At 55.7% G+C, this 26,967-nt stretch overlaps 3 protein-coding genes across 11 annotated transcripts in view; 2 read left to right on the forward strand and 1 right to left on the reverse strand.

Annotated features, from left to right (window-relative positions):
• Positions 1-1,628, reverse strand: part of NEURL4 (neuralized E3 ubiquitin protein ligase 4) — a 14,492-nt gene extending 12,864 nt beyond the window's left edge. The window contains exon 1 of one of the 2 annotated variants that reach the window (XM_023193156.2): positions 636-1,628. In XM_023193156.2, the coding sequence (XP_023048924.1) occupies positions 636-917 (282 nt within the window). In that variant the 5' untranslated portion in view covers positions 918-1,628. The remainder of the gene's footprint in view (positions 1-635) is intronic. The other variant, XM_023193157.1, reaches the window with a different exon arrangement.
• Positions 1,629-8,381: 6,753 nt separating this feature from the next.
• On the forward strand, positions 8,382-23,320 carry ACAP1 (ArfGAP with coiled-coil, ankyrin repeat and PH domains 1). 8 transcript variants are annotated; one of them, XM_031934234.1, is made up of 22 exons: positions 8,382-8,668; positions 9,194-9,251; positions 14,165-14,284; positions 14,492-14,545; positions 14,633-14,691; positions 15,573-15,756; positions 15,888-15,932; positions 16,043-16,138; positions 16,232-16,306; positions 16,720-16,829; positions 18,392-18,443; positions 18,503-18,639; positions 18,956-19,079; positions 19,166-19,377; positions 20,029-20,098; positions 20,234-20,328; positions 20,414-20,583; positions 21,135-21,307; positions 21,760-21,869; positions 21,942-22,052; positions 22,793-22,842; positions 23,138-23,320. In XM_031934234.1, exons 1-22 carry the CDS (start codon positions 8,616-8,618, stop codon positions 23,236-23,238), a joined length of 2,259 nt encoding a protein of 752 aa, XP_031790094.1. In that variant the 5' UTR covers positions 8,382-8,615; the 3' UTR covers positions 23,239-23,320. The 8 variants fall into 8 exon arrangements, with proteins under 8 accessions (XP_031790094.1, XP_031790095.1, XP_031790097.1 ...); XM_023193199.3 differs by having other exon boundaries at positions 8,415-8,668; positions 18,539-18,639; positions 23,138-23,317; XM_031934238.1 differs by having other exon boundaries at positions 8,650-8,668; positions 9,194-9,270.
• Positions 23,321-23,729: 409 nt separating this feature from the next.
• Positions 23,730-26,772, forward strand: KCTD11 (potassium channel tetramerization domain containing 11). The gene has a single exon (XM_023193209.1). The coding sequence runs from the start codon at positions 24,780-24,782 to the stop codon at positions 25,476-25,478; it is 699 nt and encodes a 232-aa protein (XP_023048977.1). The 5' UTR covers positions 23,730-24,779; the 3' UTR covers positions 25,479-26,772.
• The last annotated feature ends 195 nt before the right edge of the window (positions 26,773-26,967 follow it).

The raw sequence follows: 26,967 nt of genomic DNA on the forward strand, positions 1-26,967 counted from the left end.
TTTTTTTTTTTTTTTTTTTTTTTTTTTTAGATAGTCTCACTCACTCTGTTGCCCAGGCTGGAGAGCAACGGTATGATCTCGGCTCACTGCCACCTCTGCCTCTCGGGTTCAAGCCATTCTCCTGCCTTGCCCTCCAGAGTGGCTGGGATGACAGGTGCGCACCACCATGCCTGGCTAATTTTTGTATTTTTAGTAAAGACGGGATTTCACCACGTTCGCCAGGCTGGTCTCGAACCCCTGACTCTAGTGATCCGCCCGCCTCGGACTCCCAAAGAGCTGGGATTAGGGTTGTTCGTTCCTTGGTATCTTTCTTCACTTGTCATCACATCTCTGACATCTCTCCATCCTCCATGCTCAAGAAATTGTACCAGGTCTGTTCCCAGCCATTCTAGTGGGTTAGCCCTCGTGTCCCTTTCCTGGTTCTAGATCTTGAGAACACTCAAGCTCTTACTGTCTTCTTCAAACTGAATGTTTCTGCTTCATGCTGTCTTCCTGTCTGCCTCCTGGTGCTCTATGGTTTTTCTGTTCCCTCTCGGTGGCCGGCGATGTGGGCTACCCTGGCTGTCCTACCCCATCTCCCTCTAGTCCCCTCCCACCACCCTCCACATCTCGGTTCCGCGGTACCAGCGCTGCACCTTGCGGTCGATGCGGACGGTGAAGACGCGTCCATCGCGCAAGGGTTCTCGGCTCAACACCAGCCCGTGGTTAAACTCCTGGCCCGGCTGCTGCCGCCGCGCTGTACGCCCACAGGCCGACAGGCTCACCAAGCGCCCAGTGCGCGGGTGCAGCTCCCCGCCGCTGCCCAGACCCCCGTTGGACCCCGGTCCTGAGCCGCTCCCGCTGGGTCCCCCACCCCCGCCCGGCCCCGGTCCGGGGCCTCCCCCAGAGCCCCCACTCCCACCCGACCCCGCCGCCATCTCCGCTGACACCGGGGCAGCGCGACAGCCGCGCTTGGCGGCACCGTGGCAACCGCGGCGGGCACACACTCTGAGGGATACGACCAGGGACTGAGGCCAGGTATGCTTTACGGCACTGCCGGGCAACGAAGCAGCCCGTGCTAGGAGCTGGGGACGACCACGGTGAGAACAGAAGGACGACGGGGTCGGGAGCCTCGCTTTACGGCATAGCGAGGTGATGGACTGGCTCCGAGGGGGACGAAGACTTGGGTAGGGAGCTTTTGCGACAGTGGGAGGAAGACACGCCCACCTCAGGCATCTTTACGACGGTGGGGTACTGGAGCCCAAACACTTCTGCTTTGCGACAGCGGCACCGACCACCCTGCCCTCGCTAGGGGGAGGTGGCACCTTGAAGCACTCATTTTACGGCAAGAGGGGGCCTCAGGATGCACGCTCCAAAGCAGCGTGAGCCTTGTCTGCAGGACCCAGAGAAGCGGTAGTGAAAGTCTGCCCGCCACCCCACTGAGACCGAAGTGTCTTGTGACAGCGCCGCAATCCTTCCACTTTGCCTCACACCTCTCCTGATTGGCTGAGCGAGCCGATTGGCGGGGATGGGGGAAGCTCATTGATGATTAAGTCAAGCCCAGCCTTAACTCCAACTCAACCAAACTATTCCATGTTAAGGCCACAAAGAGTCTAGAGAAGCCCCGACAGGCAGTTTCAAGCGACAGCGCTGACGACCCTAAAAGATCTCCCCTAGAGCTATTCACAAGCCCCCAGCCCACCTCCCCGACGCTCACGCTCAGGCTGGAGGACCGTGACGTCACAATCGCGGCTTCTTGCCCCCTGGCCTGGTCGCCTGACTGGGATTGGCTGGTTTGGATGAGGGTGGTGATGGAGAAGGGCGGGAACAAGTTGCCCAGACAAAGAAAGTCTTTGGGTGGGACACAAAAGAAAGGGGCAAGCGGAGGGACCCCCAGCCAGTGTCTCTATATAGCCTTGATTCCGCCCGCCGCAGCTCGGGAGCAGGGGAGAGGTGGACCCGGGACTGAGCCAGAGCATCCCCCGCCGGCAGCGGTGGGGGCGGGGCCAGGGGCGGGGCTACGTGGAGCCGGGAGGTGGGGCAGGATCGCTGAGAGCGGCCCCCAGGTGGGGCTATGGCGAAATTGGAGTGCCTAGGGGCGGCTGGCGGCCTCAACCGGGATTTCCCCTGGAGGGGCAGCCAGAGGAGTTCCCGCAGCGGTCAGAGGAGCCGAGGCAGGCGCTGGGCAGCCCTCCGGAGTAGTCTTGTTTCACGGTTCTGGGCCCCGCGTGCACTCCGGGGTCTCCGTATCTCGCGGTACTGGTTCAAGCTGGCCCTTCCGGGGGATAGTGGTCCTTGGTTCCAGGCCCAGTCAGCACCTAGGGGAGGCTGCGAGCCACAGCCTTGGGTCTGGCACAAACCCTGGTGGATTCAACATCCCCGAGCCTCGAACCAGTGTATCTAGGGCTTCCAGCCCTGGGCCTGGGGGGCCTATAGGGCGAGAGGTAAACAGCCCCGAGTGCAGTCCGCACTCTGGATCAACTTGCTTGAACCCTCAAAACTCCCAACAGGACCGGCCCCCAGAGCATCCTACGAAAGAACAGCTCCAACTTGATGCAAAAATCCCCCAATGTGGAGAAGTAAGGAGCCCAGCTCTGTGGGCAGGCAGCCCAGAGTCAGGAGGGTTCAGGACACTGGAGGATCAGAGCCAGAAGGAAAGGGGCAGAGCCTTAAGAACGAAGAGTTAGAGTAGGTGAGGGCAATTGAGTCGGAAGTCCGAGGTTCCAGGCCTTCCGGAGAAGAGCAGGTGCCCCATAAACCCTGGCTGCACAGGACTGTGATTGTCATTAAGTCTGACCCCATCCCCAGCCTCAACAAGAGGGTATAAGAAAACTATTTTGAGGCCCGGTGTGGTGACTCACGCCTGTAATCCTAGCACTTTGGGAGACCAAGGCGGGCAGATCATCTGAGGTCAGCAGTTTGAGACCAGCCTGGCCAATGTGGTGAAACCCCATCCCTACTAAAAATACAAAAATTAGCCGGGCGTGGTGGCAGACGCCTGTAATCCCAGCTACCTGGGAGGCTAAAGCAGGAGAATGGGTTGAACCGGGGAGGCAGATGTTGCAATGAGCTGAGATCACACCATTGCTCTCCAGCCTGGGAGACAGAGCAAGACTCCATCTCAAAAAACAAACAACAAAAACTGTTTTGAAGGCCACGCACGGTGGCTCACGCCTGTAATCCCAGCACTTTGGGAGGCTGAGGCAGGCAGATCACAAGCTCAGGAGTTCAAGACCAGCCTGACCAAATGGTGAAACCCCATTTCTACTAAAAATACAAAAATTAGCCAGGCGTGGTGGCGTGTGCCTGTAATCCCAGCTAGTCAGGAGGCTGAGACAGGAGAATCACTTGAATCCACGAGGCCGAGGTTGTAGTGAGCTGTGATCGTGCCACTGCGCTCCAGCCTGGTCAACAGAGTGAGACTCCGTCTCAAAAACAAAAACAAAAAACAAACAACTGTTTTGAATGACTGGGAAAATGAGGGAGGCCTATAAGGAGGGGGGGTCACTAGAAGGTCCAGCCCCAGAAGGAAGCCTCAGCATTGGGATTAGATGAATATCCTGGCCACCTACCTCCCTGCTGACAAGGACTATGGATTTATGACGGTGGATGAGCCCAACAGTCCTTACCACAGGTGCTGAGCCCTCAGCCCCAACCCTTCAGTCCAGAGATTCTTCTCTGTTTAAAGGAGGGGGACAGGTGGAGGAGGCAGAGAGAGCTTTAGGGACTGGATACTGCCTGACCCCCCACTTCCCAGCACTGCTTCCCCCTCCTCTGCAGGCTGCGGGACAGTTTTGAGGACCTCTCTGCTGGTTCCTCCTGCTCAGTGAATGCTGGAGTGCTGGCAGAGAGGTGTGAGTCCTGCCAGAGAGCAGCCGGGGTGTGGGGCCTCTTTCCTCCCTTCAGCCCTGAATTCAGGTCTGCAGCTGGTCTGCTTTTTGACACCCACAATGGGAGTTGCTACAATTTCCATCAGGCCTGGATGGGGGCGAGGATCTGCCAATTTGGCCTCGTTTACCACCCGTCCCCATTGCTATTTTCTTCTCTCGATGCCCCCGCTAGTCTCCTACCCCTTCAGGATTGCCATGATGGACGGTATCTGCCCCAGGTTCCTCCAGGACTGTGCTGACAGGAGCTCAGGGCCTGCAGACAACTTTTCCAAGACACATGATGTAGGGTCCAGCCCTATGGAGCTTAGCAAGTGTTCTCCCTATGTGCAGAGACGAGAGATTGTAATAAATTAAGACACAAGACAAAGAGATAAAGAGAAAGCAGCTGGGCCTGGGGGACCACTACCATCAAGACACAGAGACCGGCAGTGGCCCCGAATGGCTGGGCGCGCTGATATTTGTTACAGGCAGGGTAAGGAGGGTGAATCTTCTTTTTTTTTTTTTTTTTTGAGACGGAGTCTCGCTCTGTCGCCCAGGCTGGAGTGCAGTGGCCGGATCCCAGCTCACTGCAAGCTCCACTTCCCGGGTTTACGCCATTCTCCTGCCTCAGCCTTCCGAGTAGCTGGGACTACAGGCGCCCTCCACCTCACCCGGCTAGTTTTTTGTATGTTTTTTTTAGTAGAGATTGGGTTTCACCGTGTTAGCCAGGATGGTCTCGATCTCCTGACCTTGTGATCCGCCCGTCTCGGCCTCCCAAAGTGCTGGGATTACAGGCTTGAGCCACCGCGCCCGGCCTGGAAGGTGAATCTTCTAAGTGATTGACAAGGTGAAGCAAGTCACGTGATCACAGGACGGGGGGGGGGGGGGGGGCCTTCCTTTTAGGTAGCCCAAGCAGAGAGACAGAAGGCAACGTACGTCAGCGTTTTCTTCTATGCACTTATAAGATCAAAGACTTTAAGACTTCCAGTATTTCTTCTACCGCTATCTACTACGAACTTCAAAGAGGAACCAGGAGTACTGGAGGAACATGAAAGCGGACAAGGAGCCTGACCATTGAAGCACAGCACCACAGGGAGGGGCTTAGGCCTCCGGATGACTGTGGGCAGGCCTGGATAATATCCAGCCTTCCACAAGAAGCTGGTGGAGCAGAGTGTTCCCTGACTCCTGCAAGGAAAGGAGACTCCCTTTCACGGTCTGCTAAGTAATGGGTGTCTTCCCAGACACTGGCGTCTCTGCTTAACCAAGGAGCCCTCAAGCAGCCCTTAGGCGGGCGTGACAGAAGGCTCACCTCTTGCCTTCTAGGTCACTTCTCACAATGTCCCTTCAGCACCTGACCCTATACCCGCCGGTTATTCCTAGGTTATATTAGTAATGCAACAAAGAGTAATATTAAAAGCTAATGATTAATAATGTTTATAATAATGACTGATAATTGTCCATGATCATCTCTATATCTAATTTATGTTATGACTATTCTGATTCTAACTATTTTCTTTATTATACTGAAACAGTTTGTGCCTTCAGCCTCTTGCCTCGGCACCTAGGTAATCTTTCTCCCACAACATGAGATGAAGGGTTTGGGATTGAATGGAAAGTGGGAGGTGGAGCGAGTCTTTGGCAAGAGTGCGGTGGGAAAGCCAGGCTCTCACCACGGTCACAGACTCCAATGACTTTGACAAGCACCGCAAGGCACACTATGACAAAGGGAAGTTTCTCAAGGCTCAGAAAAACTGGCCCTTGGAGGATGAAGAGGACAGCAATGGTGGTATCAGCATCAGCGGTGGCAGTCGAGGTGTGATGCTGGACGCAGAGCCCAGGCCTGTGCAGAGAGACTGGGCAGGAGAAGCAGCCAGAGGAGCCAAAGATGAGCCAGGCCTGGTCACCCAGAAGCACATCCTTGAAGCCCAGGGTTAGAGACGGGAGGGCTCCAGGGACTAGAGGGGGTTGTATTCCAGAGCCCGTTCCTCACTTCTTTACCACAGTCTGTCTTCCTCAGTGGCCATCAGCTCAAGACTCTGCTGCCTGACAGGGAGGTAACGCTGGGAAGTGACCCCAGGGAAGAAAGAGGGCAGCTGGAGAAAGGACCCCATTCAGGATAGCCCCCAGAGATTATTGGCTGTTGAGGAACAGAAAGTCTGACTGGGGGCTTGTTTGTTGGCCAGGCCCGGTGGTTCACTTCCATAATCCCAGCACTTTGGGAGGATTGCTTTGGGAGGCCAGGAATTCAAAAACCAGCCTGGGCAACATAGGGAGACCTCGTCTCTACAAAAAAAAAAAAATTGTTTTTAACTAGCCAGGCATGGTGGCGTGCACCTGTAGTCCAGACTACCGGGGAGGCTAAGGTGGGAGAATAGTGTGAGCCCAGGAGTTTGAGGCTGCCATGAGCGATGATGGCACTACCACCCTCCAGCCTGAGTAACATAGCAAGATCTTGTCTCAAAAAATAAATAAAAAATAAACAAAAGTCCGAGACAACCATGGGGGGAGGTGAAGCAGTCACTGAAGTTTTTCTCAAATGGGAAGGGTAAGAGAAGTCAGTGAGATGAGGATCTGGGGCCTGAGCCTCTCCCGTCTGGTGAGGGCCCATGACAGACACCTGGGAGGCATGGATATACCAGATGGCCAGAAGACCTGGATTCATTTGGTTGATTCCTCAGATTCCTCCACCTACAGAAATCAGTGCCTCCCGCCACCAGCTGTGGCCACCATCATATTGGGGCAGAAGATTGCTCTGTAGCACAAGGAGTATTATGGCAAAGGATTATACCTGAGGTCCTGCTCCCACCCAGAGCTCGTGGAGGACATGGAAGATGAGCATCAGGATGGTGAGGGCCTGGGCAGGCCAGCCTAGGGGACAGGAGGGCTGGGAACCCACAGCCTAATGGGTACCCCAGCCCTGATCCCTGATTCTAGGCTCCACAAGGTTGACCTAAGTGATTGAGAACCCTGTAAGCACTGAGGTCCACCTACTGGACCACATGGGAGGCCCCTTTAGGGATCACAAGGCGACAGAGAGCTCCCTGATGGTGACAATGACACCATTGCAGCCTGTCGAGGGCACCAGGCCGCTATCTCCGTGGGACTGTCTCTCGGCAAGCTCCCATCTCCCAGCCCTCCAATTATTTCAGGCCAGTACATCAGCAACAGGTGGAAGGAGAGGCCCTGAACAGCCTCAAGTCCAAGGTCCACATTGGACAGGAGAGGAACCAGGGAGACTCAGAAGGGGTTGAGACCCCCTCCAGCTTGGCACCACCCACTGGCTCCATGCTTCCTCCTTAACTCCTCTCTGCCACGCCACCCCACTCCAGGTATTTCTCTGTCCTTCAAAGACAGTGAGTCTCAAATGGTGTCCAGCTGGTGGCTAGGGGGCTGAGCTGGCAAAGCCCAGGGAGTTCAGAGAGGGAGAGTGGAGCAAGCCCAACCCCTCAAGCCAGAACAAGCGCAGCCTGACAGACTGAGCCTGGGCAGAGGCAAGGGGATGCTCACACTGGCCAGGGAGGTAGAGGAGCTGAGTGGGGAGGTTCTAGGAGATTCAGGGTCACATGAACAAGATCCCATGCCTGCTACAAGAAAGCCATGAACTCAAACTCTTCTCTCCAGATGAAACCCTGGGACTTCCATGAACTCAAGAAAAGGAAAGCAAACAATGGAAACTGGGGCTGGTTGGGGGCAGAGTGGGGGCAACCTTCCCTTCCTGGTCACCCTATGAGTGGACGATAAAGAGCAGAAGAGCAAGAGTCTGGGAGCTGTAAATCGGGTGCTCAGGCTGGGCCTGCTCAGTCGTTGAGGAGAGGGGAGCAGGAGGGGGAGTTCACACACAGGAACTAGGAATATGAGGGCAGAGTGAAGAAAGCTGGGAGCAGTCCGGGGTACTGGACTCCACAGGAGCCTAGCATCACGAGAAGGCCCAAGCTGCGGCAGGATGATAATGACTGATGCAATTAATTTAGTGAACCAGCTGGTCGCAGTGGCTCACGCCTGTAATCCCAGCACTTTGGGAGGCCGAGGTGGGTGGATCACCCGAGGTCAAGAGTTCAAGACCAGTCTGACCAATGAGGTGAAACCCTGCCTCTACTAAAAATATGAAAAATTAGCCGGGCACCGTAGCAGGCACCTGTAGTCCCAGCTCCTCGGGAGGCTGAGACAGGAGAATTGCTTGAACCCAGGAGGCGGAGGTTGCAGTGAGCCAAGATCACGCCCCTGCACTTCAGCCTGGGTGACGGAGGGAGACTCCGTCTCAAAAATTAATGAATGAATTAATTAATTCCCTGGAGGAAAGGGTCATCATTCATTCCCATCTTCCAGATGAGAAAACTGAGGAATCAGAGAGCTCGTCCAGGGGCACACAACCTCTAAGTGACAGAGCCAGGATTTGAACCTAGATCTGCCAGGCCCCCAAGACTCAACCAAGAAGAGAGAGAGAAACAGAGGCTAGGGCCCCAAGAGGAAGGAGCTGGCAGATCGCCTCTGAGGGCGGGGCTGTGGCTTCTCTGATCTCAGGCCCCCCTCCTCCGCCCAGGCCCCACCCCTGCCCCTCCCAGCACTGCCTGGAAGTGTGGGGTGGGAGCTCCTCCTAGGACACCACTTTCCCCTTGGGGAAAGAATTGTGCCCCCCAGGCCCTTCCCCGCTCAGGTCCCTCTTCTCCTTCCCCATTATCTCCACCTCCTGGGACAGAAAGTGCCTCCACCTGCATCCCCAGGCGTCCGGCCTCCAGGGCCTGCGGGCCCCACAGCAGGCAAGCTGAGATGACGGTCAAGCTGGATTTCGAGGAGTGTCTCAAGGACTCACCCCGTTTCCGGTAAGTGTGAACTGGTCTAGGGGGCTAAGGAGGGAAAAGTCTAACACCCCCAGCACACACACATCTTTCCCCAGGCCAGATCTCCTTCCAGGCAGCTAAGCCTCCAAGAGGCAGGAGCGAGCCTGTGGGCCAAAGTGGTACCCCAGCTATCAAAGCAGGGTACTCCAGTGCTCTCCGCCCCTGCATGCTCCTCCTGGCCTCTGCAGTTTCCCTCAGCCCTAGAACTGGCATTCCCTCTGGCCTCTCAGTGGGACCCCTGCCCCTCCCCCAGCACCTGCTCTGGGGCGGTTAGCAACTTCCTGCCCTGGCCACATCCACCCTCCTTCTACCCTTCCTGCTCTGGCCTGGGCTGTGGTAGCTCCCAGACTGCAGAGCGGGCAGAGCACAAGTGGGCGGGTGGGGGGCGAGACTCTCAACTCTGCAGCTTTCTCCTCCATACCCACCGCCCTGCGACTCCATCCCGCCTGATGAGGCAGACAGACCAGACCGACCCAAGCTCTGTTCCCATGACCCCCTCTTTCCCAGAGCCTCTATTGAGCTGGTGGAAGCCCAAGTGTCAGAATTGGAGACCCGTCTGGAAAAGGTGACCCTGACATGGAGAGGTGACCCTGGAGTGGATATGGTTGAGAGGGGTAGGGCCAGGGAGAAAGCTGGAGATAGAGAATGCGTTCCAGGGATTATTGAATACTGTGTAGGGGAGATATTTTGGAGACTCTAGAGAAGCAAAAAAGGTGGCTCTGTACCCTCAAGAAGCTCAGGATCTTGGAAAACAAGACTTACTTTTGGGCCGGGCGTGGTAGCTCATGCCTGTAATCCCAGCACTTTGGGAGGCCAAGGCGCATGGATCACCTGAGGTCAGGAGTTCAAGACCAGCCTGGCCAACATGGCGAAGCCCCATCTCTACTAAAAATGCAAAATTCAGCCAGGCGTGGTGGCGCCCATCTGTAGTTCCAGATACTCAGGAGGCTGAGGCAGAGGAATCGCTTGAACCCAGGAGGCGGAGGTTGCAGTGAGCCAAAATCACACCACTGTACTTTAGGCTAGGCGACAGAGCAAGACTCTGTCTCAAAAAAAAAAAAAAAAAAGACTTACTTTTGGACTTCCTTGTTCAGCTTTTGAGCTCCTCGTGCATTGTGCCAGGCCCTGGGCATTCAGGGAGGGCAAGATCATTTCTGCTCCCATGGAGCCCAAAGGCTGACTGGAAGACAAACCTGTGAAATGTTTCAATTCAAGACAGTAAGGTGTCCCCTAAGCACTCTATCAAACAGCATGTTCACACAGATACACGCACAAATGCTCTCTCATTCCCCTTACTTCACTTTACTTTTCTCTGCAACATTTACCTCTGACACATTATGTATTTGCACGCTATGTCTTAGTTCTATTGCTGTGTACCAAATTGTCACAAATTTGGTGAGCAATATTGTTTTTTTGTTTGTTTGTTTTTTGTTTTTTGTTTTTTTTGAGACGGAGTCTCACTCTGTCGCCCAGGCTGGAGTGCAGTGGCCGGATCTCAGCTCACTGCAAGCTCCGCCTCCCAGGTTCACGCCATTCTTCTGTCTCAGCCTCCCGAGTAGCTGGGACTACAGGCGCCCGCCACCTCACCCGGCTACTTTTTTGTATTTTTTAGTAGAGACGGGGTTTCATCGTGTTAGCCAGGATGGTCTCGATCTCCTGACCTCGTGATCTGCCCGTCTTGGCCTCCCAAAGTGCTGGGATTACAGGCTTGAGCCACCGCGCCCAGCCCAGCAACATTGTTTTATGGGCAACATGGTGAAACCTCATCTCTACCAATAATAATTTTATTTTTATTTATTTGAGATGGAGTCTTGCTCTGTCGCCCAGGCTGGAGTGCAGTGGTGCGATCTCAGCTCACTGGAACCTCCGCCTTCCAGGTTCAAGCAATTCTCCTACCTCAGCCTCCCAAGTAGCTGGGACTACAGGCGTACACCGCCACACCCCGCTAATTTTTTTTTTTTTTTTTAATTTTTAGTAGAGATGGGGGTCTCACCATGTTGGCTAAGCTGGTCTTGAACTCCTGACCTCAAATGATCTACCTCTCTCGGCCTCCCAAAGTGCTGGGATTACAGGCGTGAGCCACCACACCCGGTCTACAAATAATGATATTAAACAACGGACTGGATGGGGTGGCCACAGCTGTGGTCCCAGATGCTTGAACTCCTGGGCTCAAGTGATCCTCCCTCCTCAACCTCCCCAGTAGCTGTGCTGCAGGCACGTGCCACCATGCCTGGCTTTTTTAAATTTTATTTTTTTGTAGAGATGGGGTCTCCCTATGTTACCTAGGCTGGTCTGGAACTCCTGGACTCAAGTCATCCTCCCACCTCAGCCTCCCAAAGTGCTGGAATTACACGTGTGAGCCACCACACCTGGCCTGAATTTTTTATTTTGAGTAAATTATCGACTCAGGAGACTAGTAAAGAGAGGTCTCATGTACTCATCACCCAGCTTCCCCAGTGGTGACATCTTTAGTACATTATTAAAACCAGGAAATTAATATTGTCACATTATAATTAACAATAAACTCTGCTGGGTGCGGTGGCTCATGCTTGTAATCCCAGCACTTTGGGAGGCCGAGGCGGGTGGCTCACGAGGTCAGGAGATCAAGACCATCCTGGCTAATGCTGTGAAACCCCGTCTCTACTATAAATACAAAAAATTATCCAGGTGTGGTGGTGGGCACCTGTAGTCCCAGCTACTCGGGAGGCTGAGGTGGGAGAATGGCGTGAACCTGGGAGGCAGAGCTTGCAGTGAGCTGAGATCGTGCACTCCAGCCTGGGCTACAGAGTGAGACTACGTCTCAAAAAACAAAAACAAACAAAAAAACCCAGTAAACTCTAGCCAAGCACAGTGGCTCATGCCTGTAATCCCAACACTTTGGGAGGCTGAGGCAGGTAGATCACGAGGTCAGGAGTTCGAGACCAGCCTGACCAACATGGTGAAATCCCGCCTCTACTAAAAATACAAAAATTAGCCAGGCGTGGTGGCACACACTTGTAATCCCAGCAACTTAGGAGGCTGAGGCAGGAGAATTGCTTGAACCCAGGAGGCGGAGGTTGCTGTGAACCGAGATCGCGCCACTGCACTCCAGCCTGGGTGACAGAGCAAGACTCTGTCTCTAAATAAATAAATCAGCTCTATAGATCCTACTTCGATTTTACATTTTGCATAAGCTCTTTTTTTTTTTTTTTTTTTTGCGTTTTTGTGTATAATTCTACGGTACTTTATCACGTGTATGGATTCCTTTAACCATCGCCACATACAAATGGACACAAGGAATTCCTTTACAGCGATACCCGATACCCTTCCCACGCTGCTTTAATCTGTGGCAACCACTGATTTGTTCTCCATCTACTTTTGTCATTTCCAGAATGTTCCATAAATAGAATCATACAGTATGTGACTCTTTTTGAGATTTGGCTTTTTTCCCCCCCACTCAGAATAATGCTCCTGCCGGGTGTGGTGGCTCATGCCTGTCATCCCAACTACTCAGGAGGTCAAGGTAGGAGGATTGTTTGAGGCCAGAAGCTTGAGACCAGCCTGGGCAACATAGCAAGACCCTTGTCTCTAAAAAATGCTTTGTTTTGTTTTTAAATTAGCCAGGTGTGGTGGTGTGTGCCTGTAGTCTCAGCTACTCAGGAAGCTAAGGTTGGAGGATCCCTTGAACCCAAGAGTTCAAGGCTGCAGTGAGCTGTGATCCCACCACTGCACTCCAGCCTGGGCGACAGAGATCCCAACTAAAAATAATACGAATTTTTTAAAAGATTAATGCTCTTGAAGTTTATCCAAGTTGTTGCATGTATCAACAGTTGATTCCTTTTTATTGCTGAGTACTGTTCTATTGTACAGATGTCCCAGTTTGTCACTAGTCCAGTCTTATGAAAGTTTCTTACTCATCTAAGGGGGAGGGGCTGAGACAGTAAGGAAAAAACTAGACACAGAGTCCTCAGATTCACACAGTGATTTGCGAACATCCTTATCCCTTGTCACAGACAACCCATGGTGATATCTGGTAAGATCTGATCTTGGTCAGTCCAGGTGCGGTGACTCACACCTGTAATCCCAGCACTTTGGGAGGCCAAGGCAGATGGATCACCTGAAGTCAGGAGTTGGAGACCAGCCTGGTCAACATGGTGAAACCCCATCTCTACTAAAAATATAAAAAATTAGCCGGGTGTGGTGGCGGGCGCCTGTAGTCCCAGCTACTCGGGAGGCCGAGGCAGGAGAATTGCTTGAACCCAGGAGGCGGAGGTTGTGGTGAGCTGAGATCGCGCCACTGCACTCCAGCTTGGGCAACAAGAGTGAAACTCCATCTCAAAAATAGAAAAATAAAAAGAGATGGGGTTTCACTATGTTGGTCAGGCTGATGTCCAACTCCTGACCTCAGGTAATCCACCCACCTCAACCTTCCAAAGTGTTGGGATTACAGGTCTGAGCCACCTCGCTTGGACTATCAAGTCTGTCTGTCTGTCAGTCAAAGGGGCCAGATAGGATGGACCCCAGGAGTACCCCAGCATTTCCTCTTGGTCCTGACCTGTGGTCTGGATAATGGATTAATATTTATGAGGGAACGTGCAGTGAGCACAGAATGGGACAACTCCTAGCAGTAAATACTATATATTTTATTTATTTATTTATTTATTTATTTATTTATTTATTTATTTATTTATTTATTTATTTATTTTGAGACAGAGTCTTGCTCTGTCACCCAGGCTGGAGTGCAGTGGTGCCATCTCGGCTCACTGCAGCCTTGACCTCCCGGATTCAGGTAGTCCTCCTGCCTCAGCTACCCAGGTAACTGGGATTACAGGCACGTGGTGCCATCTCAGCTCACTACAGCCTCAGCTTCCTGGGTTCAAGCAGTCCTCCTGCCTTAGCCTCCGAAGTAGCTGGGATTATAGGCACGTGGGATTACAGGCACGTGCCACCATGGCTTTGTATTTTTAGTACAGATGGGGTTTCACCATGTTGCCCAGGCTGGCCTTGAATTCCTGAGCTCAAGCGACTGGCCTGCCATGGCCCCAAAAAGGGCTGGGATTATAAGTGTGAGCCACCACGCCCGGCCAATACTGTAGAATTTAATAGCAACCACATAGAGCATCCAGACCATGCAGGAGGCTAGAATCTCCAGGGAGCTCTGGATCTAAGCAGGTAGGCAGGGCAGGAAGAGATGTGTGCGGGTGGACAGGGAAAGATGTTTTGGAGGTAAGGCTGACAGATGTGTTGGCGACAGGCTGAGAGGAATGGGCAGGAATTTGGTTTCAGGCCCAAGGCAGTGGGAGCAAAGAGGCAGCGATGGGAACACAGCAGGTGTGTGTTAGATACAGGGAGAGCTGGATGAGCCTGGAGGACAGTGAGGCCAAGCAGGAATGGGGGAGCGCCTCTCTGGGCAAGGGGAGAGGAAGTGGGGCAGGTGTGGGGGCGTCACCTGGTGTGGGGATGACTGCACAGCTCCCTGTTACTCTCCTTCTTTCCCAGCTCCTGAAACTGGGCACTGGTCTCCTGGAAAGTGGGCGCCATTACCTTGCTGCCAGCCGTGCCTTCATTGTCGGCATTTGTGACCTAGCCCACCTGGGTCCACCAGAACCCATGATGGCGGTATACGGAGGGTCTGCATCTGGGTGGGAAGGGGTCTGGGGTGAGGAGGTGATGCCATGGAAGAGGAGGGCTGGCCTGGGGTCTGCAGGTTCCAGGCCAGAGCAGGGCTGGGCTGTTGTCCTAGATAGCCATAGCAGTCTGGGTCTCGAGTCGGGAGGGCGCTGCCACCCCACGCCTGGTACTCTTTCTATGCCTCTGCTTGCTTAGGAGTGTCTGGAAAAATTCACCGTGAGCCTGAACCACAAGCTGGACAGCCATGCAGTAAGCAGGGGAAGGTAGGGATTGCGGGGGTGGTGGCCAGGTCGCCTGTGGTCCTGACCCCAACCTACCAACTTCTCCTTCCCTCAGGAGCTTCTAGATGCTACCCAACACACACTGCAGCAGCAGATCCAGACCCTGGTCAAGGAGTGAGATGGGGCCGGGCGCAGTGGCTCATGCCTGAAATCCCAACACTTTGGGAGGCGGGAGGATTGCTTGAGCCCAGGAGTTCGACACCAACCTAGCCAATATGGCAACTCTCTGTCTCCACAAAAAATACAAAAATTAGGCCGGGCGCGGTGGCTCATGCCTATGATCCCGGCACTTTGGAAGGCCAAGGCGGGTGAATCACCTGAGGTCGGGAGTTCGAGACTAGCCTGTCTAACATGGCAAAACCCCGGCTCTACTAAAAAATACAAAAAAAAAAAAAAAAAAAAAGAAAAAGCCAATTAGTGGGGCATGGTGGCAGGTGCCTGTAATCCCACCTACTCAGGAGGCCGAGGCAGGAGAATCACTTGAACCCAGGAGGTGGAGGTTGCAGTGAGCCAAAATCACGCTACTGCACTCCAGCCTGGGAGACACAGTGAGAGACTCAAAAAAAAAAAAAAAAGCTGGGCGTGGTGGCACATGTCTATTGTCCCAGCTTCTTGGGAGCCTGAAGCAGGAGAATTGCTTGAGTCTGGAGGTCAAGGCTGCGGTGAGCTGTGATTGTGCCACTGTACTCCACCCTGGGTAACAGAGCAAAAGACCCTGTCTCAAAAAAAAAAAAGGGCGGAGTGAGATGGGAGGGAAAGGGGCCTTATTTCTTGGAAACCAGCCGCGTCGCCCTCTTCCCATGACCACAGGGGCCTCCCCAGTGGCGGAGTTGTGAGATTGGGGGTTTCTGGTGTCCTGACTTCCATCCCAGGAATCTCCTTGGGTTTCCCACATGCAGACACTAACTGAAAGGACATGAGGGCTTTACCCTGGGAATGCTCTGCTGGGGCAGGTGGGTGTTAGCTGCGATTCTGTGTTATCTTCCCATCCTCAGAGGTCTTCGGGGTTTCCGAGAGGCTCGCCGGGATTTCTGGCGGGGGGCTGAGAGCCTGGAGGCTGCCCTGACCCACAACGCAGAGGTTCCCAGGCGCCGGGCCCAGGAGGCAGAAGAGGCAGGAGCTGCTTTGAGGACGGCGCGAGCTGGGTACCGGGGACGGGCACTGGATTATGCCCTGCAGGTGCCTACCCCAACCTGTCTTCCTGGGGTACCAGAGCCTCAGGTGTCACTTCGAGGCTGGGGTGTCCCCACTGTGCAGTGGGAAGGGGTGCTGTGTTTTCAAGACTAACCTGGGTCTTTTTCCATCCTCAGATCAATGTGATTGAGGACAAGAGGAAGTTTGACATCATGGAGTTTGTGAGTAGTGGCGGGGGTGAGGGCAGGGTGGAGAGGAGCCTGCTGCCAGCACAGGGGAAAGGGGAGAGGGGTTCTTCCTCCGCCCACCCACTGCCCACCTTGTCCCCCAGGCGCTGCGTTTGGTGGAAGCCCAGGCTACCCATTTCCAGCAGGGCCACGAGGAGCTGAGCCAGCTGTCCCAGTATCGAAAGGAGCTGGGCGCCCAGGTGGGGCCCCCAGGGCACAGCAGGTGGTGGAGGGAGGTTAGGGACTCCTAACTGGGGGGCCTTAGGCATCTGAGATGCCCTTCCTGTGCCCAGTTGCACCAGCTGGTCTTGAATTCTGCACGAGAGAAGAGGGACATGGAGCAGAGACACGTGCTGCTGAAACAGAAGGTGAGGGGCCAGGTGCGGTGGCCCACGACCGTCATCCCAACATGTTGGGAGGCTGAAGTGGGAGGATCGCTTGAGGCCTGGAGTTCAAGATTAGCCTAGGCATCGTAGTGAAACTCCATCTCTACAGAAAATTTTAACATTAGCTGGTGTGGTGGCATGCACCTGTAGTTCTAGCTACTCAGGAGGCTGAGGTGGGAGGATCACTTGAGCCCAAGAGTTCAAGACTGCAGTAGCTATGATCACACGACTGCACTTAAGCCTGGGTGAAAGAACAAGACCCTGTCTCTAAAAATAAATTTTAAAAAATATTTCAAAAAGCAGAAGTGAGGGCTAGGGCTGCGGGCAGGAGGCAGATGCCTATGGCCTTGGTCTCTGCCCATCTCAGTTGCCCTTTGAACCTCTTGTGCCTCCAGGAGCTGGGTGGGGAGGAGCCAGAACCAAGCTTAAGAGAGGGGCCTGGTGGCCTGGTGATGGAAGGACATCTCTTCAAACGGGCCAGCAACGCATTTAAGACCTGGAGCAGGTGAGGAGAGGACACCCCAATCAGCCTACCCCACCCAATTATGTATTTTCAAGTGGTAATAGCACGCTAAGCACTGCAAGGAAAAACGGATGAACCCCCCTGCCTTAGTAGAGTTTACATTCCATCAGCAAAGGCAGACAATAAACCTAGTCGGTAAATTACGTACTATGTTAGAAAGTGATAGTGCTATAGGAGAAAGATAATAAAGCAAGGAATGTGGAGAGCTGGGTAGGGGTTGCAGTTCTAAATAGCTGGGCAGTGTGGGCTTCATGAGAAGGTAACTTTTGAACAAAGACTTGAAGGATATCTGGGGGAAGAAAGTTCTAGACAGGAGGAAGAGCCAGTGCCAAGGCCCTGAGATAGCTGGGGAGTTGGAAGAGCAGGGTGGTGGCCCTGGGTCTGGACAGAGTGAGGGAGGAGGATGTGTAGGAGATGAAACTGGAGCTAATGGGGGCATGAGTCATTATAGGGCTGTATAGATTTTTGTAGGGATTTGGGGTCTACTCTGAGGTCAGTTGGGAGCCGCTATAGGGTTTGGAGCAGGATGGCAGCATGCTGTGACTTGACTCCTTTCCCTTCGAGGGCCACTGCTAGCCCATATGGGATCTCTGTGCAAATTAGAAAATGGAGCCGCTTCCCCAAGATACTTTTTTTTTTTTTTTCTGTTTTTTGAGATGGGGTGTCACTCTGTTGCCCAGGCTGGAGTGCAGTGGCACAGTCTTGGCTCACTGCAACCTCCGCCCCCTGAGTTCAAGTGATCGTCCCTCCTCAGCGTCCTAAATAGCTGGGACCACAGGTGTGCGCCATCATTCCTGGCTAATTTTTGTATTTTTGATAGAGACAGGGTTTGAGCATGTTGCCCAGCTGGTCACAAACTCCTGACATCAAGCAATCCGCCCACCTCGGCCTCCCAAATTGCTGGGATTACAGGCGTGAGCCACTGTACCTGGCCCCCAAGAGTCTTTCTTTTCTTTTCTCTTTTCTTTTTGCCAGAGCCTCGCTCTGTTGCCCAGCCTGGAGTGCAGTGGTACGATCTCGGCTCACTGCAACCTCCGCTTCCCTGGGTTCAAGCGATTCTCCTGCCTCAGCCTCCCAAGTAGGTGGGATTACAGGCGCCTGCCACCATGCCCAGCTAATTTTTGTATTTTTAGTAGAGACGGGGTTCCACCATATTGGTCAGGGTGGTCTCAAACTCCTGACCTTGGGTGATCCACCGCCCCCATCGGCCTCCCAGAGTGCTAGGACTACAGGTGTGAGCCCAGCCTAAATAGCATTTTTTAAATTGTAGCAAGACATTTTATTAGAAAAATAATGTTACTGCCATCTGCTGGAAAGTTGTCTTCATAACTATATGAAATCTGGATTGTCCAAGATACGACTAAATAGCATCCTTTAGATGTTCCAGGCTACACAACTGTCCACCTTTCTCTGGAATGTCTCGTGGAACAGTCAGCCCAGGTGTCTCTCCTCTCAGTAAGATCCTCATAGGCAAAAAGCACAGCCTCTCTTCCGTCCTTCATCCTAAAGCTGCCCATGTCTATAATGATTTCCTTCTCTTACAGACGCTGGTTCACCATTCAGAGCAACCAACTGGTTTACCAGAAGAAGCACAAGGTGAGTGGGCCTGGGTCCTGGATGCCTGGGCCCCAGGGAGACTCAGCCCTTGCCTGCAGCTGGACATCTGCCCCCTTATCACCTTATCCCGCCAGGACCCTGTGACTGTGGTGGTGGATGACCTTCGTCTCTGCACAGTGAAACTCTGCCCTGACTCAGAAAGGCGGTTCTGCTTTGAGGTGGTGTCCACCAGCAAGTGAGTGCAGTCCCCAGGGGTGATACTCTAACATATCTAAACAGTTGCCAATCTGAAAGGCAGGGCCCATGACAATGGAGGCCCATGACAATGGAGGCCCCCCATGCAGCTCCAGACCTTAATTTAACCCTTTGGTGGCTATACTGGGGGGCCATTGTGGAAGAGGGTACAGGGTGAGGCTATTACCAACTGGTACAGAAGTCTTTCAATGCCACTGGAACTGGTTGAACACTGGCTGGATGTCAGCCTGCTCATCCTGCCACTTTGCTTCCCAGGCCTCAGACCCCTCTGCCATCTCCCTCACCCTCCTACCTAGGTCCTGCCTCCTCCAGGCTGACTCAGAGCGCCTCCTGCAGCTGTGGGTCAGTGCTGTGCAGAGCAGCATCGCTTCTGCCTTCAGTCAGGCTCGCCTTGATGACAGCCCCCGGGGTCCAGGCCAGGTAACTTAACCTAGGGGTGCGGAGCCAGGCTGCCCATGGAGATGGGGCACCCCTTACCCTAGGCCACTCTTTCTTCTCTTCTCCAGGGCCCGGGACACCAGGCCATAGGCTCTGCTGCCACCCTGGGCTGTGGTGGAATGGCCAGGGGAAGGGAGCCTGGGGGAGCCGGGCACGTGGTGGCACAGGTCCAGAGTGTGGATGGCAATGCCCAGTGCTGCGACTGCCGGGAGCCAGCCCCGGAGTGGGCCAGCATCAACCTTGGTGTCACCCTCTGCATTCAGTGTTCTGGCATCCACAGGTTACTCCATGAGGCCCAGGCGGGAGCCCCACTCCTTTGGGCTGCAGTGTGGCTCCAATAGAGAGCTCATCACACTGGCCCCTCTTCCTTCCCTGTCCTAGCTTCCTCTCTTAGCTTCTGGCTTTGTCACTGGGTACCAGGCCTGGGCCTAAGCCTGTGGGGTGGACCCAGGTGGGCCTGGCCCCTCTGTGTCCTAGTCTGGCCAGAATTGGGGGATACCCAGAATTTGTTGGCTTGGTTGGAAGAAGCATGGGGTCCAGGCTGCTGAGGGTGGGGGAGCCAAGGAAGACCAGGCAGAGAAACGCTCATGAGGCCTTAGCAAGTGTCTAAGGCCCTTGCCCCCCGCCTCAGTGTGGTGGAAGAGAGGTGACATGGGAGAGGTTGTCCAGGCCAAAGTGTCACTAGAGAAGGGAGGTGGCTGGAGCCTTGAAATGAAACCTAAGGAAGAAGGAATCGGTGATGAGGCAGGGTCCTGCCAGGGCCAGGTCAAGGCTACATGGCGGCTACATGGCCGCAACTGCCCTGCTTCCTGGGCCAGCACCTCCGCATGGGCCCCCATGCCAGCCTTGCCTCCCAGTGTCTTCAGGAGCAGCAGCAGCTGCCCAGGCCACTGCCCCGCACAGGGCCTGACCCTCCTCTCTGGCCCTCCAGGAGCCTTGGTGTTCACTTCTCCAAAGTCCGGTCTCTGACCCTTGACTCATGGGAGCCAGAACTAGTGAAGGTAACTTGGGGTATTGTGAAGATTGGGGGCAAGAACCTGGGGCAGGGCAAGGACATGGGGGTGCAGGGGCGAGACCCCTGAGGAATCACTCACCCCTACCTTACCTGTCTCTGCCTCTACCTGGGCCTCCCGAAGCTCATGTGTGAGCTGGGAAATGTCGTCATCAACCAGATCTATGAGGCCCGTGTGGAGGCCATGGCAGTGAAGAAACCAGGGCCCAGCTGCTCCCGGTAAGCTTGGGGTTTAGCCTCCCAGGGGAATGGGGGATACCTGGAGCAAGAAGAGGGAAGACTGCGTGCTTCTCCCCTCCCACAGGCAGGAGAAGGAGGCCTGGATTCATGCTAAATATGTGGAGAAGAAGTTCCTGACCAAGCTGCCTGAGATTCGAGGGCGAAGAGGTGGCCGGGGGCCCCCAAGGGGGCAGCCTCCTGTGCCCCCAAAGCCTTCCATCAGGCCCCGGCCAGGGAGCTTGAGATCCAAGCCAGGTATAGGGTTGGTTGGGCATTCATTGAGCACCTGCTGTGTACTTGGCACCGTGCTGGGTCCCACAGGGAGGCACAGAGTATGAAGCCCAGGCCTTCCCCTGGAGAATGTCGGAGGGACCGGACTGCCGTTTCAGGGGTTACAGTGGAGTGTGACATGAAGAATGGGAAGGAATGTGGGGCTGGGTGTGGGCAGGTAGGGTAAGGGGTGCCAGCAGCATGAGAAAAGGGGGAGTGGGTTCGGCTGGAGCGGCAGGGGTTGAGAGCTGAGGCCGAGTGTCAGGCAGTCAGCTCACCTGTGTCATCCCTGCAGTTGGGGTGGTTGGACTGGATGAGGTGGTGATGCCGTCTCTCCCCCACACCCTAGGGACTCGCACACATGCATACTCACACTTCCACATACCCACGCCTGCACACTCTGTTCCCTCCACAGTTCCAAGCTCCCCACCATTTACAAAAGACATGTCCCGTTAGAGCATCGGGGCACTGTGCTGAGGGTTTTCTTCCCAGACTCGGAGCTCCTTCCCCCTAAAAGAACCAAATCCCCCGAACAGAGCCCCACTCTGAGGACCTGGGAAGCCTGCACCCCGGGGCCTTGCTGTTTCGAGCGTCTGGGCATCCTCCATCTCTTCCCACCATGGCTGATGCCCTTGCCCATGGAGCTGATGTCAACTGGGTCAATGGGGGCCAAGAGAATGCCACGCCGCTGATCCAGGCCACAGCTGCTGTGAGAGCCCTGCTGACCTCCCCACCCCACCCTAGGGCTCTGACACCTACTCCTGACTCTAGGCCCTGCCCTTACCTCCTCTTCCCACGACCTGTTCCCTAGGGCCTCCACCCATAGAGAGACATCAGCAACAGAGACTGGTTGCTAAGAGTGTGTGATCTGGAGGTAGAGAACCTGAGTTTGAACCCAGGCTCTCACCCCTTACAGGAGACTTTTAACAATCGCAGTCTCATCTGTAAAATAGTAACATACCTCATAAGCTTGTACTACAGATTTATATATGAATACATGCAAAGAGCTAGAGTCAAGCCTGAGTTAGCTGTAACCCCTTCTACACTCCTGATTAACACACCCTACCCTCCCATTCTCTGAACTGGCGCCATCCTAAGACATCTTGAAATCCACCACTAGGGATGCCACCCTCAACCCCCCTTCTCGATTTCTCCATGCAGAATTCTCTTCTGGCCTGTGAGTTTCTCCTCCAGAACGGGGCGAATGTGAACCAAGCAGACAGTAGGGGCCGGGGCCCGCTGCACCACGCAACCATTCTTGGCCACACAGGGTAGGATGACAGCCATGGGGAGGAAGGCTGGGAGGAGCTGGGTGGCCGGCTTACCCTGGCTCTTCTCTCCAGCCTCGCCTGCCTGTTCCTGAAACGGGGGGCTGATCTGGGGGCTCGAGACTCTGAAGGCAGGGACCCTCTGACCATCGCCATGGAAACAGCCAACGCTGACATCGTCACCCTGTGAGAATGCCTGAAGGGGAGGGGCTGGCGCTGGAGCCCCCCCCACCCCCCCACCCCCGCCCACTTTCGGGCGGGCGGGGCTGATGTAGAAACTGGAGCCTGCCTGGTGGGGCCTGGGGAAGGGTGGTGGGGCCTGGGGAAGGGCTGGGCCAGCGCCTGGGCCAGGCTCAAGAAAGGCTGCGCCAAGTGTGCATTGGGGCGTGGAGTAGAAGGCAGGCGGGAGGGCGGGCAGGGTGCGAGGATGCTTGACTCACCCTGAGAGGCGTCATTCGCCCATCAACATTGCCGTCAGGCATCTTTTTAGCACTAGACGTGACCCCGGGTGGGCAGATGAACGAACGCAACCCAGCTCAAAGGATGGGAAGTTGGCGGGGGAGGTGAGGATAGTGTCGTTCTTTTTTTTTGAGACTTTTTTTTTTTGAGACGGAGTCTCACTCTGTCGCCCACCTTAGAGTGCAGTGGTGCCATCTCGGCTCACTGCAACCTCCGCCTCCCGGGTTCAAGCGATTCTCCTGCCTCAGCCTCCCGAGTAGCTGGGACTACAGGCGTGTGCCACCACACCCGGCTAATTTTTTGTATTTTTTAGTAGAGACAGGGTTTCACCATGTTGGCCAGGACGGTCTTGATCTCCTGACCTCGTGATCACCTGCCTCGGCCTCCCAAAGTGTTGGGATAACAGGCGTGAGCCACCGCGCCCGGCCAAGGATAGCTCGTTCAAGTCTTAATTCCCTTCCCTTCAGGCTACGACTGGCAAAGATGAGGGAGGCTGAAGCGGCCCAGGGGCAGGCAGGTAAAGAATACACCCACCCCACCCCCCAGGCCCAACACCCGAACTCTGGGTTTCTGGTCCATGGTGACCTCTCTCCCTAGTGCCCAGCTGCATTCATTCCGTTATTTAACAAATGCGTATTGGGCGCATGCGACGTGCCAGGCCCTGGCAAGGCATAGGCGCTGGCGCGGTGCTCGCGGCGCGCACGTTCCCATTCAGGCTCGGAGCGCGAGGTCCCCAGGCGGGCCCCAAACGCCGGATCCTGCCCTTCTGCACTGGGGCCCAGCCGACTCCCGGCCTTTCCTCCCTCCCTCAGGAGATGAGACGTATCTTGACATCTTCCGCGACTTCTCCCTCATGGCGTCAGACGACCCGGAGAAGCTGAGCCGGCGCAGTCACGACCTCCACACGCTGTGACCCCAGGCCCTAAGGGTCTGCGCCTCCCTCCCCTCCCCGTCACCGGGCCCTCTGCCATTAAAGCTTCCGTGCTTCGCTCTTCCCTTCTGGTTCACTTCTTGGGCGCCACCTTTGGACCTGTAGGGTGTTGGGCGCTGAGGCTCCCGGGGTGCGGGGAGCGGCTGGGGGTTTGCGACCTCGAGTCCAGCAAGGGGCGACTCCAGGGAGCGAGGCGGCAGCTTCGGCCGCGACCCGAGCGCCGGGCGTTGCGGGGCGGGGGCTCTCGGGCTGGGGTGACCAGGCCGGCCCAGTCCTGCCGAGGGGTGGGGCTGGCCCTGGGGCTCGCTGGCCCCGCCGCCGCCGCGGAGAGAGCGCGCCCGGGCCACCCCGGCCGGAAGGCATCCCCGGAATGCGGCGGCTCAGCACCCGCCCCCTCGGGAATTCCCCGGGGGAGCCGCTGTGAGGGACGCGGCTCCCGGGCCGGGCCTCGGGCTCTGAGCGGTGGGGTTAGAGGCTCCAGCCCCGCCGAGTTGCAGACGTGAGGTCGGGCACACCTGTAGGGGCGGCGGGGAGGTCCCGGCCACATCCGGGACGACGTGCCTGAGTCACCTCGTCCCGCCAGCGTCTGCCAGTCCAGCCAGTCCGCCCAGTCTCTCGCGTCCGAAACTCGCCTCCAGCCTCCCGCCTCCATCCGAGAAGCGCGAGCCTCGCGGGGGCGGGGGCGGGGCGCCAAGGGGCGGGGCTGTCTCTTAAAGGGCCCCGGGCCGCTGCCCTTAGGCCACTTCCTGGGGGCGGAGAGGGCCTCAGCGGCTGCGGCGACACCCAGGGAAGGCGGCGCGGCCGGGTCCCGAGACTCCTGGCTGTTTCCATCAGAGCCCTCGGACACTCCCCAGCCCGGGCTGAGCACACGCATCATCGCTCCCCGGCGGATACAAGGGGGCTCCGCCATCCGCTCCCGTCAGTTCCGTATCCATCTCCTGGGACCCGGGCCGGCAGACAGTCCAGGCCTCTGAGTGGCCCCAGAGCCCTGGGGAACTCATCCACGGCGGCAGCGATCTGCCCGGGGTCTCGGAAGCCAGCCCTTCAGAGTCGGCCCTGTGCTCGCCACCGTCATCTGCTGGTTGGATTCCGGAAACCCACTGTCTGAAGACCACAGAGGGGTGTCGCTGACCACCTCAAATCGGATACGTCCAAACCTCAAGCTCCCTTCCCCCTCTGGCTGCCCTCTGCTCTTTTCATCTCTTCTCTCAACCCTTTGGGGATTTCTGTGTCCTGAGACCAGCTCCCCATCCACCACCAAAGTAGCTGGGGTGAGCCCCAAACCTTACTGCCTGTGCTCCACCTGTGCCTCCAACCCAGCGAATCTGACAGCTTCGACCCAATTCTGCACACACCCAGGAAGTTGTGCCTTTTCTTTTCTTTCGGTGTCTCCTGTGCTTCCCAAAATTTCTCCTCCTCCTGTGCCCTCTTCGCCCCCCTCCTTTGGGGGCCCCGTGACCCTGAATGTGGGGGGCACACTATATTCCACCACTTTGGAGACCCTGACCCGCTTCCCAGACTCCATGCTGGGGGCCATGTTTAGGGCCGGCACCCCCATGCCTCCTAACCTCAATCCGCAAGGAGGCGGCCACTACTTCATCGATCGGGATGGCAAGGCCTTCCGGCACATCCTCAATTTCCTGAGGCTGGGCCGCCTGGACCTGCCCCGCGGGTACGGAGAGACAGCGCTGCTCAGGGCAGAGGCTGACTTCTACCAGATCCGGCCCCTCCTGGACGCGCTGCGGGAACTGGAGGCCTCTCGGGGGACCCCTGCACCCACAGCTGCCCTGCTCCACGCAGATGTCGATGCCAGCCCCCGCCTGGTGCACTTCTCTGCTCGCCGGGGACCCCATCACTATGAGCTGAGCTCCGTCCAGGTGGACACCTTCCGAGCCAACCTCTTCTGCACCGACCCTGACTGTCTAGGTGCTTTGCGGGCCCGATTTGGTGTGGCCAGTGGGGATAGGGCAGAGGGGGGCCCACATTTTCATCTGGAGTGGGCCCCCCGCCCTGTGGAACTCCCCGAGGTGGAGTATGGGAGACTGGGGCTGCAGCCGCTGTGGACTGGAGGGCCAGGAGAGCGGCGGGAGGTGGTGGGCACGCCAAGCTTCCTGGAGGAGGTGCTGCGGGTGGCTCTCGAGCACGGCTTCCGCCTAGACTCTGTCTTCCCCGACCCCGAAGACCTGCTCAACTCCCGGTCTCTGCGTTTTGTCCGGCACTGAGGACTCTTCTCAGTTTGATGGTGGGGAGGAGAGAGAATGGGGTACTGGCACCCCTGAAGCCTCTTTCCAGCTCTTCTTCAGGAGCTATGAGAGTCGGGGTTCTCCTGCACCTGACTGGAGCTCAGATGTTGGCAGGAACTCCCAAACCTGGCCCACCAAGGACTCACAAATGATCCAGAAGGTCTCGACCTGTGCTGACCCTGGGAGGGGTAGGGAAGGTTCTCTTGGCTTGTTCTCACCTAAGGCTGGGGACCTCCAGTCTCTCCTTGATTTGGATCTCAGTGTTTAAGGGACTGGAAAAGGGGGGAACATCTCTTTACCCAGACCAGACCTGGCAAAACCCTGGGAGGATATTGAGGTCTGGGGAAAAGGGAGGACTTTGCATTTTCCCAATGCGGTCTCTGGGACCATGGCTTCTCCTCCTGAAGCTGGGTGGCCTGGCCTGGCCTGACCAATGAGAGGCCAGAACACTCTGGAACATGGGAAGAGGAATTCTTTGCTGTGTTCCAAGCCATCTACTGAGGGACGTGGAAAGGCCACAACCCACCCTAGGTTGATGCACGGGAGCTAGGAGAGTCCCCACGGCAATGGGGCTGGAGCATCCCTCATCTGGAAGAATCCTATATTGATGGCAGGGCTGGCCAGGGGAAGAGGGCAGTATTTGTTGGGTCCTGGCCTTCCTTCATGTGTGCGTGCATATCAGCCCGTGTGTCTGACTGATGTATAGGTCCACGGCATCCTGGTTCCTATCTGTGTTGCTGACTACAGTGTCTGTGATGTCTGCATGTCCAGGCCTGTTTGGGGTTGCCTAGTGACTCTCCTGGCACAGGGTGTGTTTGTGGTATACCTATGAGGTGGCTGACAATTAGTAGTTTAATCACAGGGTGTGTGTGTGTGTGTGTGTGTGTATGTGCACGCATGTATGTATATGCATCACTATGTAGCCAGGAGGGGTCTGTTGGGGTTTGAGTCACTGGGATCTTCCCGGTGAGAGGTAAGAGAAGTCACTGGGCTTAGCTGGGCCTCTGAGGCCTGTATGGAACTCTTGGTTGCTGAGGCAACCATGGGCCTGTTGCTAGGAGATAGCTGGGGAAGGCCCAAGGCTGCCCAGGGCAGAGAGAGGAGATGAAGAGTTCGGGACAGTGGGGGAGGAGATGGGAAAGGATGGGATTTCTGGGTCCCAGAGCGGGTAGGATACTCATGCACAGCTTCTTCACTGGGGGGGCAGCATGCATTATTTCTCACTGGTCATGATTTACGAGAAGAAAAATAAAACTGCTTTTGGAACCACAAACTTGTGAAGGCTGTTGAGGGCCAGGTTGGGGGTGCTGTCCCCTCACAACAGAAGCCCTGCTTTCTCTGCCCATCGCCTGCTGGAGATGTCTTCTGGACCCCAGTTCCTTGAGCCCCAGCTTTACCCTAGCTGAGGATGGGCAGTGCCATTGTTCTGGAACACTGGAACATTCTAGAACCTCCAGGCAAGGGCTGG

This window comes from Piliocolobus tephrosceles, chromosome 16, assembly GCF_002776525.5.
Source record: "Piliocolobus tephrosceles isolate RC106 chromosome 16, ASM277652v3, whole genome shotgun sequence".
NCBI classification, from domain to species: Eukaryota; Metazoa; Chordata; class Mammalia; order Primates; family Cercopithecidae; genus Piliocolobus; species Piliocolobus tephrosceles.

What these genes read in the sequence shown, in the direction of transcription:
- KCTD11 (XM_023193209.1), top strand. Translation starts at nt 24,780, where the DNA reads ATGCTGGGGGCCATGTTTAGGGCCGGCACCCCCATGCCTCCTAACCTC.
- ACAP1 (XM_031934234.1), top strand. Translation starts at nt 8,616, where the DNA reads ATGACGGTCAAGCTGGATTTCGAGGAGTGTCTCAAGGACTCACCCCGT. An exon ending in TGGAGACCCGTCTGGAAAAG is followed by an intron (nt 9,252 to 14,164) that starts GTGACCCTGACA and finishes CTTCTTTCCCAG; the next exon opens with CTCCTGAAACTGGGCACTGG. An exon ending in AGTTTGACATCATGGAGTTT is followed by an intron (nt 15,933 to 16,042) that starts GTGAGTAGTGGC and finishes CTTGTCCCCCAG; the next exon opens with GCGCTGCGTTTGGTGGAAGC.